The 17,213-nt window shown below is 39.4% G+C and overlaps 1 protein-coding gene across 13 annotated transcripts in view; it reads right to left on the reverse strand.

The window, feature by feature from the left end:
• The window catches only part of KMT2C (lysine methyltransferase 2C), a 257,514-nt gene that overhangs the window by 164,901 nt on the left and 75,400 nt on the right, over nt 1-17,213 (reverse strand). For all 13 annotated transcript variants that reach the window (XR_006268679.1, XM_043464206.1, XM_043464205.1 and 10 more), the window contains one exon: nt 15,227-15,315. Coding sequence is in view for 12 of the 13 variants with exons in the window: in XM_043464206.1 (XP_043320141.1) it covers nt 15,227-15,315 (89 nt within the window). In the remaining variant the exon portion in view is untranslated. The remainder of the gene's footprint in view (nt 1-15,226; nt 15,316-17,213) is intronic.

The following is a 17,213-nucleotide window of genomic DNA, read 5'->3' on the forward strand; positions in this document are numbered from 1 at the left end:
ACTACTAAGTAGAGTAAAAATTATTTTTCTCTCTAACTTCATCTCCACACAACTGGCAACACTTGTCTTGCTTCCTTTATATATAATACTAAGACTACAGAAGAAAACATATCTAAGAAACTGCGTAATCATGTCCTTTCCTTCTTTTGAACAGTGATGCTCAAAAAAAGTATGCATTCTGAGTTATATTTTTCAGTTGTGTTTGTAGCTTACTGAATCTAATGTATCCACTAAATCCAAAATGTGCTATAAAGCTAAACAATTAGCACAATATCAGAAATACCAAGTATTTTACTTATCTTTATTCACTAACCTACTTAAAATGTTGACACTGATTAATAATATACTGCTTTCACAGGGCATGTAAAGACTTTAAAATGTAAGCTGACTATAAATATATACACAAAAATGTCAAACAGTGGTTCCCTAGAAGCTAACACTTCATACAGCTAACTTAGTTCTCTTTGTAACTTATCCACAGTTTCATAAATACAAACATACATTACTATTATACTTTTAATGTGATTTTTTGATGCAAGCACAAAAGAATTAAGAAAAAGACTAACACTTATCAAGACCTCAAAATCACAGTGACATTAATTAAAATAGTAATTGTTAAAATCCAACTGCTCTCTGGATGTATTATTTAGTTTAAAATATTTCCTTTAGATAAGTACTACATAGTATTAATACAACTTACATGAGGAATCTAAATAGTGAAACTCATAGAAGCAGAGATTACATTGGTGACTGTCAATGGTTATTGGTGGAGATGGGAAATAGGGAGGTATTAGTTAAAGGGTACAAAGTTTCAGTTATACAAGATGATCATGTCATAGAAACCTACTCTACAGCACAGAGCTATAGCTAACAATACTGTACACTTAAAAATTTTGCTAAGAGGGTAGATCTTATGTTAAATGTTATCATCACAGAAAATAAAAATAAAGAGGGCAGTATAGGAAAAAAATAAAATGAAATATTTCCTTTAGTTTTTCCTACATACCTTTAAAAAATTTTTTTAATGGATACTCATTTTTTGCAACTAATAGAAGAAATTAAATAAAACCCAACAAATTAGAATATACATCATCACCACATAATATATATAATTATAGCAATTATTATAGCAAAAATTATAGCAATCTTAATCTTCTTCTGAGTCTTATTTTTATTTCGGCCTAAAAATCCAATGCAAAAATAATATGAAAATATTTAAAGAAACATCGTCACGGCTAACGTTTAGTACATGCTTCCTCTCTCCTAGGCAATTGTTATAGGTGGTTAAATGCGTGAACTCACTTAAACTCTGCCTGATGAAGACAGCTGCGGGGCCTCAGGCTTTACACAAGCTAGGAAGTTAGTCTGCTACTGGGTCGCAGATGCTGTAGGAGACGCAAGACTCCTGCATCAAAGACAAGGACTGTGCCCCTCACTGCAGGGAGCAGCACAAGTGTGAGGACGCCGCTGGGGTTCACTGCTGGCCCCCAGGTGTCATGGGGGCAGAACCGTGGGTCCAAACGACCGTCTGCGCGTGCAGTGAACTGTACTACAGGACCAGGGAGGGTGGGGAACCACCGCTCTTAGAGTAAGCGTTAAACAGGCCTGTGCCTTGTCCCAGAGGGAGACCTGACCTCGTTCTTCAAGGCTGCTCACTGCAAACACAACCCTGGGAAAAGGCCCAGACAAGGAGCGGTCCAGGCCTTCCGTTCTTGGCACACACAGTAAGGCCTGTCGGGTGTGAAGGGGTACCCCCGCCACAGCTACTATCACATCTCCATTCCACACGTGAGGAAACAAGGTTGAGAGGTGAAGGGGTCTGCTCAAGGACACAATCAGCAGCGGGGTCTGGATTCAAACACAGGCAGTGTGGTTCCAGAACCTCAACGACTAATCACTACTTCACAGAATCTGAGTTGAAGTGAAAAAACTAAAGAAATCAAAGTAACTGCAGAACTGAAAACAAGAGGATCATATGAGGGGATTCCCTGGTGGCTCAGGGGTCAAGAATCCACCTGCCAATGCAGGGGTCACGGGTTCAATCCCTGGGCCAGGAAGACCCCACATGATGCGGAGCAACGACTGAGCCTGGGCTCTGCGGCCTGTGCACCCCAGCTACTGAAGCTTTCACGCTCCGGAGTCTGCGCTCTGCAGCCAGAAGCTCACACGCCACAGCAAGAGCAGCCCCAGCGCGCTGCAACTACAGAGAAGCCCAGGCAGCAGTCAAGACCCAGCACAGCCATAAATAAATAATATTTTTTTAAATATACTTTTTTAAAAAAAGAAGATCACATGAAGCAACAACCACTCTGAAGACAATGTTGGTAACGCTGGCAATGTGGTGGATGGACTGGAGAAAAGACACAGAAGAATCTGAAACAGTGGAAATGCTGCAAGACTAGTCAAGGAAGAACACCACACACAACAAATACGCGTAACTGCTACTACCTGACAAAGAAAACACACCGAATGAAAAGAATATTCAAAGCTGGCTTAAAAAACCAACATTCAAAAAACTAAGATCGTGGCATCCAGTTCCATCACTTCGTGGCAAACAGATGGGCAAAAAATGGAAACAGTGACAGACTATTTTCTTGGGCTCCAAAATCACTGCAGACGGTGACTGCAGCCATGTAATTAAAAGACTCCTGCTACTTGGGAAAAAAAGCTATGACAAACCTAGACAGTGTATTAAAAAACAGAGACATCACTTTGCGAACAAACGTCTATATAGGCAAAGCCATGGTTTTTCCAGCAGTCATGTATGGATGTGAGAGTTGGACCATAAAGAAGGCTGAGCGCCAAAGAATTGATGCTTTTGAACTGTGGTGTTGCAGAAGACTCTTGAGAGTCCTTTAGACAGCAAGATCAAACCAGTCAAACCTGAAGAATCAATCCTGAATATTCACTGGAGACTGATGCTGAGGCTCCAATACTCTGGCTGCTGCTGCTAAGTCACTTCAGTTGTGTCCGACTCTGTGCGACCCCAGAGACGGCAGCCCACCAGGCTCCCCCATCCCTGGGATTCTCCAGGCAAGAACACTGGAGTGGGTTGCCATTTCCTTCTCCAAATACTCTGGCTACCTGATGCAAAAACTGACTCGTTAGAAAAGACCCTGATGCTGGGAAAGACTGAGGGCAGGAGGAGAAGAGGGCAACAGAGGATGAGACGGTTGGATGGCATCACCAACTTGATGGACATGAGTTTGAGTAAACTCCGGGAGATAATGAAGGACAGGGAAGCCTGGCAGTCCATGAGATCACAAAGCGTCAAGATACAATTTAGCAACTGAACAACCTTTAATAACAATATCCTGGCTGAGAGAATCTAATAAACAGGTATCAAGTTTCATACACTATCTAAGGAAACAAAAGAGGCTAGCTATATATTCAAGTGCCCCCCAAATTTACATAAACTAGCACATGTTAGAATGCAGAGAAAACCCCAGAAAAACGTCTACTTCACTAACAGCAGACTAGGTAATTTGAAAGAACCCTCCAGTTGAACACAAATAAGAAAACTGAGTGAAATATTTTTTAAAGAGAAGAGTCTTAAATGCATCAAAAAGTTAACAAGATAGTAAGGAATTATGAGACAAAACTGCAGGGAAGGGGCAAAGAGCAAGGTGAGCCTGGAGTTCGGGGCTGCATTTCCCAAGGGGGCTTCAGCTGCTCGGGAAGAGGCAACTAAGAGCACTTGGTCTGACTCTCAAGACTCATGGATGGTTCTAGAAGCCTGCGACACCCTGGGAACTCAGTATGGCAGGAACCCCAGAGGGCTGGGCGTTAACAGGAAGAGTGAAACAGAAATCAATTTCTGCAAGGACCACTGCACAGCTCTGAGTCACATGCTTGGACAGAAAATAGAGCTGCAAAAGTGTAAGAGGTGATCCTTAGAAACCAGTGCCCCTAGGTGCCAGGAAAAAAAGAAACCAAAGAAAAACCACCCTCGAGGGGAAAAGATAATCTTCAATCTATTTCTACAAATAAACTGTCAAGTATATTATCCTGTACACAAACATAGATAATTAGTTACCTGAGAAGACAGGATGACATGGCAAGCAGGAGTAGAAACAGTTGAAACAAACCCAGAGACTCCAGATATTAAAATAATCAAACAATTTTAAACCAATTGTATGTATTATGTTAAAGGTAATAGAATTCAAGCATTAAAATTTTCAGGAGAGAGCTAAAAACTATTTAAAAAAAAGCAAACTTGAAAAAAAATAATAAAGAACTTTTAAAACATAACACATGGGGACTTCCCTGGTGGTCCAGTGGTTAAGACTCCAGGCTCCCAGTGCAGGGTGCCCGAGTTCAATACCTGGTCAAGGAACTAGATCCCACATGCCGCAACTTAAACCTGGAGCAGCCAAATAAATATTAAAAAAAAAAAATCTTGGACTTAATTGATACGTTTAATAAGAGGTTAGATAGCTAAAAGGGGTCAGAAAACTGTAAGATCTGTCTAGAATAAAGGACACAGGGACAAAAGTATAAAAAATCAAAAAGAGGGTAAATGACTCCAAACACAGTGAATCAGTTTAATGAACCTTCAAGTAGAAGAATGAATGAGTGGTACAAAAGCAGTATTTGAGTATATAATAGCTGGGAATTTTTCAAAGCTAATGAATATGGCCAGAAACCTCAAATTCCAAAGCATAAAAAGTGTACCAAAGCAATACAACAGTTAGAAATGAAAAGTAATAAAACAAGGATAAAATTCACATGAACACCTGGAAATTTTTTAAACTCTCTTAAACAGCTTAGCAGTGAAAGAGGAGATGCACGCTTCCAGAGGGAGGAGATGTATGTATACTTTGTGTCCGATTCATGTTAATGTACGCAGAAACTAACACAGTATTGTAAAGCAGTTATCCTCCAATTAATTTCAAAAAGTCAAAGAGGAGACCAAAATTACAATCAAAAACCATTTATAAAATAAGGATTATAACATTCAAACCTAGGGAAAGCACTAGAAATCATGTGAAAAGAAATACCAACCTTAAACACCTTTTTTCCCCTTTCGGTTTAGTAATTACTTAAAAAAAAATAATAATACTACTAATAATCAAACATCTACTCCAAAAGTTGGAAACAACATCCACAAAAGTTTCTTACAATTAGTATGTAACAAATAAGTTTAATACAAATCAAACATACAAAAATAAATTATATTTTCATATATCAGTAATGTATAATTTAAGGCCAGTTTGTGCTGGGTGTTCCCCCCACCCCCACCCCCGGGGCTGGGGGCAGGAGGGTGGATCCCAGGTGGTGCAGTGGTAGAGAATCCACTTGCTAAGGCAGGAGACATAGGTTCAATCCCCGGGTCGGGAAGATCCACTGGGGGAGGAAATGGCAACCCACTCCAGTATTCTTGCCTGGGAAATCCCATGGACAGAGGAGCCTGGCGGACTATAGTCCATGGCGTCGAAAACAGTTGGGACACAATTTAGCAACTGAGCATGCTTTTGTGTGTGTGTGTCATTTATAATAGCTCCCCTCCTTGGGGCTTTTATTGAGTTTTACCTCTAGATCTGCTAAACTCATTCAAATATAAAGATTAATTAAATATCATGTCTAGACTTTCAGGTAAAACACAATATCCATTAAAAATGTCTCCACAAAGAATTATTGTACAGACAGTTCTGGCTACACAGAAACTCCAGAGAAATAGGCTTAGTGAAGTCTAATGGTCAAGGCAGAATTTCTGAAAAGGAAGTTGGAGTGGGTACTCACAAAGAGTTGAGGTGACTTGGATAATTGAGAGATTGGTCTATACTGAGAGAAAGCCAAGATACAAGCACCACCTATTTTAATTATGTTCTTTCATCATGAAAAATGAGGTCCCCTAGACAAGACTGACATTCACTATGAACTAAAAGTACTGGATAAAACTGTTAATGATATAGTCTTAAAGATGTCATTTAACCATGTATTAATCAAAATATGGAAGGAAGGATTCAAGCCAATGCTCACCAACTCTTCAGATTCTTGAGAATAGAACTGATGTACCAGAACAATTTGGGAAAAGTTCCCTCCAGCGGGATTTTGAAAACTCTGCAGCCTAGAAAAACTAACAATCTAAGTCAAAATTTTAATAAGAAATATAAAGCTGGACAGAGAGAAGAACAGTTGTTACCAGTGGCTGGGGGTGGGGAAAATAGAGAGCTATTGGCCATTGGGTAGGAAGTTGTAGTTATACAGAATGAATACATATGGAGATCTATGTACTAGCAATAATGACTATAGTTAATAGTACTGTAATATTGAATACTGAAAACTTGCTAAGAGAGTAGATATCAGATTTAAAAAAAAAAGGAGAAGCTATATCGATTTCAGACACAACAGATTTCACAGCAAGTAAATTCTCAAGAATAAAGAGGAACATTACATAACTATATGTATGTATGATACATCAATTCTCCAACAACACGTAACAGTTCTTAACATATATGCACCTAACAACAGAGGTCAAAATACATGAGGCAAAAACTGACAGAACTAAAAGGAGAGATGTATGAATCCACTATCATATATGGGGACATTAATAGCCAACTATCAAAAAGAGACAGATCCAGCAAACAGAAAATCTGTAGGACAGTTGAACTCAACACCACCATCAATCAACTGGATGTAATGGACTACTTCATCCAACAACAGCAGAACTCACATTCTTCCGCAGCTCAGAAGGAACTTCTACCAACAGACCATATAAATTTGTTTCTGTGCCTTGAAACAAGTTTAAAATTATAGAAGTCATACAATGGCTGCTTTCAGACAACAACAGAATAAGCGAAATTGGCAGCATTGAATGTATACATAACAAACAAAGAAGGATCTAAAAACCAATAAACTAAGCTTCCACTTTACAAAACTGGAAAAAGAATAGCAAGTTAAATCCAAAATAAAGCAGAAGAAAAGAAATAATACAAATTAGAGCAGAAACCAATGAAATTGAAAATAGAAAAACGGGGGGGGGGGGTGCACGCGGGGCGGCGATGAAATCAGTGAAACCAAAAGGTGCTTCTTTGAAAAGCTCAATAAAATTGATAGGTCTAGCCAGGTTAACCAAGAAAAGAAGAGAGAGGATGAAATTACTAAAATCAGAAATAAAAGAGGGGCCACCACTATAGGTCCCATGGGCATTAAAAAAAGATACTAAAGGAATACTATGAACAAATCTATGCCCATAAATCTGAAAACCTAAATGAAATGGGCCAGTTCCTTGAAAGACACAATTTGCCAACACTCTGGCGGCTCAGCTGGTAAAGAATCCACCTGCAATGCGGGGAGACCCGAGTTCAACTCCTGGGTTGGGAAGATCCCCTGGAGAAGGGAAAAGGCAACCCACCTCCAGCATTCTGACCTGGAGAATTCCATTTCAAAGCAAAGCAAAAGCATCACTAAAAGAAGCAATCTGAACAGGCCTACATCAGATAAAGAAACTGAATCAATAATTAATAAGCTTCTAAAACAGAAAACACCAGGCCCAAATGGGTTCACTGGTGAATTCCACTAAATGCTTAAAGAAGATATTATACCAATTCTCTACAATCTCTTCTGAGAGACAGCAGCAGACGGATTATTTCCCAACTCATTCTGTGAGGCCAGCACTACCATAATACCAAAAATAGACAAAGATATCAAAAGGGGGGGGAATGACAGACAAATATCTCTCATGAACACAGATGCAAAAAACACTCAACAAAATTTTAATCAATTAAATCTAAAAATGTATATAAAGAATTATACACCACAACCAAGTGGGATTTATCCCAGGTACACAAGGCTGGTTCAACATTTGAAGATCAATAAATGTAATCCATTACATCAATAAGCTAAAAAAGAAAAGTCACGTGATTATATCAATAGATGCAGAAAAAGCATCAGACAAAAACCACAACACCCATTCATGATTTTAAATACCAACGAAACAACTTTCAACAAACTATTAGTAAGAATACAGGGGAACTTCCTCAATTTGACAAAGAATTCCTAACAAAAAACCTACATCAACACCATGGTTAGTGGTGAGAGACTAAAGCTTTCCCACTAAGATTAGGAACAACTCCTTCTGAACACCATCTTGAAGTTCCAGCTTCTGCAACAAGACTTAGAAATCAAAGGTATACTGATTTAGAAGGAAAAAATAAAAAAGTATCTTCTGTTCAAAGACATCATGACTGCCTATGTAGAAAATCTGGAAGAATCAACAAAATCTCCCTGTCTATATAGCAAAGTATCTGGATACAAGGTTAATATACAAAAGTAAATCACTTTCCTATACACCAGCAATGAACAAGTGAAACTGGAAATAAATTTAAACATTCACATTAGCACTCCCCCCCAAAAATACTTCGGTATAAAGTCAACAAAATATGCACAAGATCTATTTAATACATGACAAAAACTATAGAACTCTGATGAAGAAAAATCACAGTAGTTAAGAAGTTATTCCACGTTAGTGAACTATAAATATAAAACTCATCATTACCAAGATGTCAGTTCTTCCCAATTTCATCTATAAACTCAATGCAATCCTAATCAAAATCTATGGAGTTATTTTGTGGACATCAATGAATTGATCCTAAAATGAACACTCAGGGTGGACTTCCCTGGCAGTCCAATAGTTAAGACCACCACAGACGGAAATCTGGATGAGCTTGGGTTCAGCAATGACATTTTAGATACAACATCAAAAGTATGATAATGAGAGAAACAAATGACAGATCACATTTGATTAAAATTTAATATTTCTGCTCTGCAGAAAAAACTGCCAGCCAATAGATATATAAAGAAAAGCCACAGACTAGACAAAATATTAGCAAAAGATGTATCTTATCAAGGACTGTTACTCAAAATATAAGAAGAACTCTTAATTCTCACCATTCGATCCAGCAATCATCCTCCTTGGTATTTACCCAAAGAAGTCGAAAACTTTTATGTCTACACACAAACTCTATACACAAATGTTTATAGCAGTTTTATTCAAAACTGTGAAAACCTGGAAGCACCCAAGATATACTTCAGTAGGTGAACAGATGAACTGTTGCACATACATACAACAGAAAATTATTTAGCAATAAAAAGAAATGAGTTTTTAAGCCATGAAAAGAACTTAAATGTATACTACTATGTGAAACAAGCTAATCTGAAAAGGCTACATATTGTATGACTCCAATTATATGACATTTTGGGAAAGACAAAGCTACTGAGACAGTAGGAAGAACAATGGTTGCTGAGGAGGAAAGGATGAACAGGCAAAGCATGGAGGACTTTTAGGACAGTATCTGTTTGATACCTTTCTGACGGACACATGTCATCATATTATACATTTTCCCAAACCCACAGAGTGTGCAAAACCAAGAGTGAAGCCTAATGCGAACCAGGGGCTGAAGGCGAAAGGGAGAGGCAGCGCAGCTTTGCCAATCAGAACAAATGTGCCAGTGCTGGGGGTGGGGGGCTGAGAAAAGGGCAGCTGGACGGGGGTGGGGGGGGGGGGCAGGAAGGAAACGGGAAGCGACCGTGCTTCCACTCACACCCTGTAACTGCTCTAGTTACAGAACTATAATCATGGTGAACCTGTAACTGCTGTAAAAGCTAAAGTCTACTTAAAATTGTGCTAGAGACAAACTGAAGACATCAGTGGGAACTGCAATTTATAAGCACGTATAGACAGCCTCACATCTCTGTAACGACTAGTCTATCACTAGAGTGGACAACATAATCAATTCTCAGCAGAAATAGGTATGCATCCTGAGAGCCTAGACTTTCATCTCTTGTTCTATTCTCCAGCAAAAAGAACTACGAGCCCTGATGGAATAATCGAATTCATATTCGGAAGCCCAGAGAATATTGAAGATGGGCCTGAAAAATACTCTTCCCAGCAAACAGTAGCTTTGAAACATTGAGATGATATTAAAAAGGACTCAAATGCCAGTCAAAAATAGGTTCCCACTAGCCACACTAAGACAATGTAAGCAGTTTAAAAAAAAAAAAACTTTAATTGTAATTAGCTAAATTATAATTAACCAATTATAATTAACTAAAACAAGTTTGCAAAGCCCTGATTATATAATGATTCTTTAAAAAAAAGTGGAATTTCTCTCAAGTAACTAGCACTTCATTCAAGTGGATTTTATTTATAAAGAAAAATGCACAGAGAACTGGCAACAACCAGCTACAAAGAGAGGACGTTCTCACCATAAAAACTGAGGATTCTTGCCACCTTCCAATGACCACTGGTAGAAGACTCATTCCCACCACTTACCCCTCACACACACACCCTAAAGAATAAACACTGTTAATAAACCATGTTAAATTACTACAAATCATTTTTTTTTTAATGTATCAAGGCACACAGTTCACAGGGTAAGAGACCTTCCAATGAATCTTGGGCCTGGAAACAGAAATGTGCAGAGATGCTAAAGCCCTGCAGTCAACTGTAATGGGTTTTTAAACTGACTACAGCTACTATTATTAAAAATATTCAGATTCTGTTTGAACAAAAAAAATAAATAAAAAATAAAAATAAACTGACTACAAATTTATGGAACTCTTTCTTCTCTTTGCTTGCAGGTTGGTGATTTTAACAATTGTTCTTTGTCTTTTTCTTTACTATTCTTTTTGCTCTGTGTGTTCACTAAAGGAACTGGACAAAGGTCTCCCCAAGCACAAAGACAGAGCAAAGACTGAGACGTCTGGCTTTATTTAACTTTCATACACAAGGACAGGATGAGATAGATAGATAAGATAGGTAGATAGATATCATCCTGCTCCTGTTAAATCCTTTCAGTAAATTTGATTTGCTCTGAAATCGCACAGAAAATAGCAAGAGAAGATAGTCTATTTTGGGACTCCTCAGGTAAGAAAAAATTAAATGCCAAAATTTTACTTATGTGGTGATGTTCCAAGAACAGCAGTAGCTCAGGAAACAAGTAAGAAAAATACAAGAATGCACTACTGCTTAGTGATGCCTACTGTGTGTGTGAAGTGCCCGAGGCGCTGGGAACAAGCCCAGGAAGGAGACAAACCCCTGACCTCAGGAAGCTCACATTCCAGGATACAAGGCACACGATATGCACATGTGTAACATAACGCCTTGTCTGTTAAACACTAGGAGGAAAGGTAAAGCGGGAGCAGAGGACGGAGCTCACCAAGGGCTGCTTTTTGACAGGTTGGGCAGGAAAGGCCTCTCTGACAAGGGGGCACCGAGCAGAGAGCTGACTGAAGTCAGGCAATAAGTCCCACGAGGGTCTGGGAGAAAGGCGTTCTGAGCTAAGAAGACAAAAAGTGCCTGAGAAAGGGCTGGAGCCCGGAGAGCAGGGGGAAGACAGGAGATGCGGCTGGACAGGTAGCGAGGTCAGGGGAGCTTGAGGATCACAAACGAACTTAGGGTTTTAAGTGTCACTGGAGGCCTTGGAGAGCTGACAGAAGGAAAGCAAAAGACTCTTGGGTTTGTCTTTTTTTTTTTTTTAGTTAATTAATTTATTTGAATGCACAGCCACATTTATTTGTTTGGCTGGTCTTAATTGTGGTATGTGGGATCTAGGTCCCTGACTAGGGACTGAACTCGTGCCCCCTGCATTGGAAGCTTGGAGTCTTAGCCACTGGACCACCAGGGAAGTCCTTACTTGGGGTATCAGAAGCTCACCCTGCCACTACATAGAGAACAAAACTAGAATGGGTGAGAGTGAGACCAGCTGGTAGCTTGGCAGCAATCCACACAAACAGTGGTGGTCCGAGTTCTCAAGTGACCGTGGTGAGCAGATGAGAGCTGTCTGAAATCAGGACGGAGCACTAAGGTAAAGCCCGAAGCATTTTCCAACAGGGTCCATGTTTTTAGCCTGAATGGTACATGATGTCATTTATTGAAGTGGGAACACTTAAGGAGAAGGTTTGGGAACAACCAATGGTTCCACAGAAGACATATTAAGCTAGGGATCCACTGGAGACATCTAAGAGGAGATGTTAAGAAGTAAGGTGAAGATACTGGTTGTGTTCAAAGTAAGAAAAGAGCTGGCAATATAACTTTGAGAGTCACCAGCACACAGATAGTAGTTATAGCAACTAAACTGAATCAGACCACCTAATCTGTGAGAAGATGAGCAAAAGAGAAAGGAAGAGACCAGTGAGATAGGAAAGAGCAAGAGAATGTGTTATCCTGAAAGTCAAATTAAAAAAAGAGACAGAGAGTTTCACTCCTGAAAACGTCAGCTGCATAAAGTGAGGCTGAATACTTAAGGCAAACAAAGATTCAATGGTGGTTCTGGCAACATGAGATCAAAACAGCTTCAATAGAGCGAGAGGTAGAAAGCTTGCCTGTAGCCAGGTTCATGAGAAAATGAACAAAAATAAGCAACTACCATACAGTCCTGAATATTCATTGGAAGGACTGATGCTGAAGCTGAAACGCCAATACTTTGGCCACATGATGTGAAGAACTGACTCACTGGAAAAGACCCTAATGCTGGGAAAGACTGAAGGCAGGAGGAGAAGGGGATGACAAAGAATGTGATAGTTGGATGGCATCATCAACTCAAGGGACATGAGTTTAAGTAAACTCTGGGAGTTGGTGATGGACAGGGAGGCCTGGCATACTGTAGTCCATGGGGTCACAAACAGTCGGACACAACTGAGCAACTGAACTGAACCAAACTGTTAAGTACAGATAATTCTTTCAAGAGCTTTTGCTGTGAAGATGAGCAAAGAAGCAACACAGTAACTGAAAGCGATATCCGATCAAGAGAAGGTACTCTTGTTTAAGAGGGGTGATACTGCACACTGCTATACTTAAAATGGATAACCAACAAGCACCTACTGTACTGCACAGGGAACTCTGCCCAATGTTATCCAACAACCTAAACAGGAAAAGAATTTGAAAGAATAGATACGTGTATGGGCGTAACTGAATCACTTGGCTGTACACCTGAAACTAACCTAACATTGTTAATCACCTACACTCCAAAGTAAAATAAAAGTAAAAAAAAAAAAAAAAGGTGACAGTGTAGCAAATGCTTAACACTAATGGAAATAATTCTCTGAGCAAGGGAGTTCAAGATGCTGGAAACCAAGGGAAACTGAAGGGGCAAGGGGGACAGACACAGGCAGAGCGGCTGGCTGTAGAAACCCCAGAGACTCTTCATCCTATTTCAACAGGAGGGCTGGTAAAACAGAGGGGTAGAGATGAGAGCAGGAAAGAAAATCTGATGGTGGATTACAGTGGAATTTCTTTCCTGATTGCTTCTAATTTTTTTTTTTTTCATTGAAATAAGTAAGATCATCAACTGAAAATGGAAAATGAGGTGTCAGAAGTTTGAAAGAACAGAAGGTGGTGAAAGGATGATCACTGATAATGGGTGAGAGAACTCTAGGTATAAGTGGGATGGGTGGAAGGTCAACCATGACCCACTGGAGGTTGAAGTTTTCTCCAGTCTGGCTGCTGCAATGCAGAGTCTGAGTTTCGTTATGAAACCAAAATAGCGGGAGGATGGCAAGGGAGCTCAAGGTGCATAAGAGAGAGACTACCAAAATGGATGACAGAATCTGAACTAGAAAAACAGGGTGACAAATCCCATCGGCAAGATAAGTTGGACGAGTCACTATGGCTGAAGGGTTATCATGGTGTGGATAGAGCCGGTAAAAGAAGAGTTAGACTTGAAACTGAGATTTTGGAAGTGAAACAGCAATAGTCCCAGTAAGTGGTACAATATTAAGAGGCTAAAGTACAGCCATAAGGAGAGGCTGAGACTTCCCAGGGGGCCCAGTGGTTGACAATCTGCCTTGCAAGGCAGGGGACCCAGGTTCAATCCCTGGTCAGGGTACTAAGATCCCACACGCCACTGGGAAGCTAAGCCTACATGCCCCAGCTCCAGAGGGCAAAGAGAAGCCTCCGAGGGCCGCGAGGAAGACCCCGCGCAGCCCAATGAATGAATAAATAAAAGGAATGAGTGTCTCACGTGGGCTGGAGAGAGGACTGTTGAGGAAAGGAAGGCACCACTAGGTCTGGGTACTGAATAGATTATGAGAATGGACGACGGGAGGAGGAGAGGAAAACGGACAGGGAGGCGCTGAGTCTTCCGAGGATGAGACAGACGGGGAGACCGTGCCACTCTAAGCCGGGACTGTGGGCAGTCAGAGCGCACTGGCTTAGAGGGACATGTGCTTACTCATAAATGTTACTCAAAAGTACAAGTAACTTTTGAGACAAAAGTAACAGCACAAAGTACAGAAAAAAATTAAAATTAAGGGGGAAAACTATGAAAAACAACTTGTGGGGAACTGAAATAAATCCAAATATAAAATATTAACATGGCAATGAACGTGCACCAAAGGGGTAAAATGTAAGGAGATGCATTCTGAACTTCCAGCTTCTCTCTGGTCTGTCTACTTAACTGGACTCTAAGGGAAAAGCAATGAAAATGGCTGGACTTCTGAAGGCTTTTCAAGAATTACAGGCATATAATAGGAACACATCGGATAACCAAAAGTATTTTGTGGAAAATAATATTTTAAAAGATGTAGCAATTTCTAATTTTCTCTGTATTTTCTCTAATTTTCTCCTTTAAGCATCAAGGAGATGCCATTCAACTTCAGAGAAGCAGCCTATCAACTGTGTCTACACTCTATCCAACGACCGTAAAAACAGTGAGAGGTCACCTCACTGAGACAAACCTCTGAACACGATATGAAACCTACTCCCTTTGACAACTCATTAAATCACTAACCCAGGGTAAATTTTGGAAACCACCTTGGCAACTTACTCTACCTTCCTCTTGCAGATGCAAAAACACATTAGCTTCCTCAAGGCACCCAGAAGTCCAGGAGACAAGAAAGTATTTGGTCTGCTTTAACCCAGCATTCCACAGTATTATTAGCTCATGAAATGTACTTTTTCCCTCACCTACATACTAACACAATAAACAAACACCAGATGGTTCATAAGCCAGAAATTTACCAAGAGTTATCACTCAAATGGCCTAGAATTATGTTTATTCCAGTTTTAATTTTGCTTTAATAAAATATTTCTATACAGAGTTTAAATGATTTCTACTAAATCAGAGCTTTGGTGGGAAAAAGAAAGAAAATTCTGTTTTTTCACTTTGTCATTACTTGTCAAACTACTTCAGCACGTGGACACTTTAGAACTCAGTGAACAGACGAACGCTACTTGTGCAAAGTACTGTGTAAATTTTTAAATTTTCTAATCAAGTTTTGATACCTGTTTCCACAATATTTTCTGTTTCTGTTGTCTCCAGTCCATCCATGCTGTCCTCATCTTCCGCTGCGGTTTTTCCTCGACTTCGAGGCCTGCAGACAAAGAATAAACACATGTAATTAAATGGTACATTTTAAGACTTAGAATTCTACTCAAAATAAAGCCCAAGTGAAAGGTACATGGAATCAAATAATTTAGGCAATTCTCCCTTCATTTTACCATGTCAGACAGTAAATGTCACACTTCATAGTTGTTTTCCCCACAAATTCAGCTTCTCCTTACACCCAAACACGGGGACATGCGCACATTACTATGTCCGTGTCATCATAACTCACTTCTTCACATAGTCCTCAGACGAGGCTTTCCCCTCTTTTACCAGACCTTAAGATGACTCCCTGTCTACAGCAGTGGACTTTTAACTGCCTAGCTGGCTCTTTTCAAAGTGCACACACCAGGTTATACCTCTAGATCTAACGAAATTGGGGAGTGACATCTGTGATCTCTATTTTAAAATTTCACTCCTTAAGGAGAAAGTGAGGCATACCCGTGCAAACCACCCCCCTTCAAAAAAACCTCTATTAAACATGATTTAATCACACTACTATTGGATTCCATCTCAAAAATGACAGAATGATCTCTGTTTGTTTCCAAGGCAAACCATTCAATATCACGGTAATTGAAGCCCTATGCCCCAACCAGTAACACTGAAGAAGCTGAAGTTGAATGGTTCTATGAAGACCTACAAGACCTTTTAGAACTAACACCCAAAAAAGATGTCCTTTTCATTATAGGGGACTGGACTGCAAAAGTAGGGAGTCAAGAAACACCTGGAGGAACAGGCAAATTTGGCCTTGGAGTACGGAATGAAGCAGGGCAAAGGCTAATAGGGTTTTGCCAAGAGAACGCACTGGTCATAGCAAACACCCACTTTCAACAACACAAGAGAAGACGCTACACATGGACATCACCAGCTGGTCAACACCGAAATCAGATTGATTATATTCTTTGCAGCCAAAGATGGAGAAGCTCTATACAGTCAGCAAAAACAAGACCGGGAGCTGACTGTGGCTCAGATCACGAACTCCTTATTGCCAAATTCAGACTTAAACTGAAGAAAGTAGGGAAAACCACAAGACCATTCAGGTATTATCTAAATCAAATCCACTATACAGTGGAAGTGAGAAATAGATTTAAGGGACTAGATCTGATAGAGAGTCTGATGAACTATGGACGGAGGTTCGTGACACTGTACTGGAGACAGGGATCAAGACCATCCCCATGGAAAAGAAGGAGGTGGTGATGGACAGGGAGGCCTGGCGTGGTGTGATTCATGGGGTCGCAAAGAGTCAGACACGACTAAGCGACTGAACTGAACTGAATCACACTACAAGTGTGATGGATTTTAACTTAAAAAACACTTCAGTACACTCAAATAAATGTTAAGAATCATGGTAAAGTAAGATTTTTTTAACCAATACAAATTAAAAAAACTAAGGCCTTTAACGTCTTTGATGTCTCATAAATAAATGAATCAAAAAAAATTCAAACACATAAAGTAAGAAAAAAGCAAGACACTACATGTAAAAAAAAACTTAGAAACTGATAAATCAGTATTCAGATAATTTCAGAGTTTTAAATTATTTCATTACTTAAAAAGAACAGGCACAAATGAACTGAGTATTTATTTGAAAAATATCAAAAGAGTTGAAAACAATGAATAGAGAAAATAATATGAATAAAAATAAAGCAAAAGGTTGTTTTAAACAACAGGAGACCCATTTAAATTTTACTTTTTAAAGGAAATCCATAAAAACTAATAAAGGAAATACATAAATCTTTTAAGTTAAAGTAATCAAAGTTCAAATATTTAATAAGCGAATTACTACAAACTGTTTAAAGTCATCCTCACCCTCCCCAAAATTAAAAAAGATACCTGAACCAAAACCCTAACATATCCAAAAACTATGGATGAAAAAAAATCTAAATAAAA

Source organism: Cervus canadensis, chromosome 3 (assembly GCF_019320065.1).
Source record: "Cervus canadensis isolate Bull #8, Minnesota chromosome 3, ASM1932006v1, whole genome shotgun sequence".
Classification (NCBI taxonomy): Eukaryota; Metazoa; Chordata; class Mammalia; order Artiodactyla; family Cervidae; genus Cervus; species Cervus canadensis.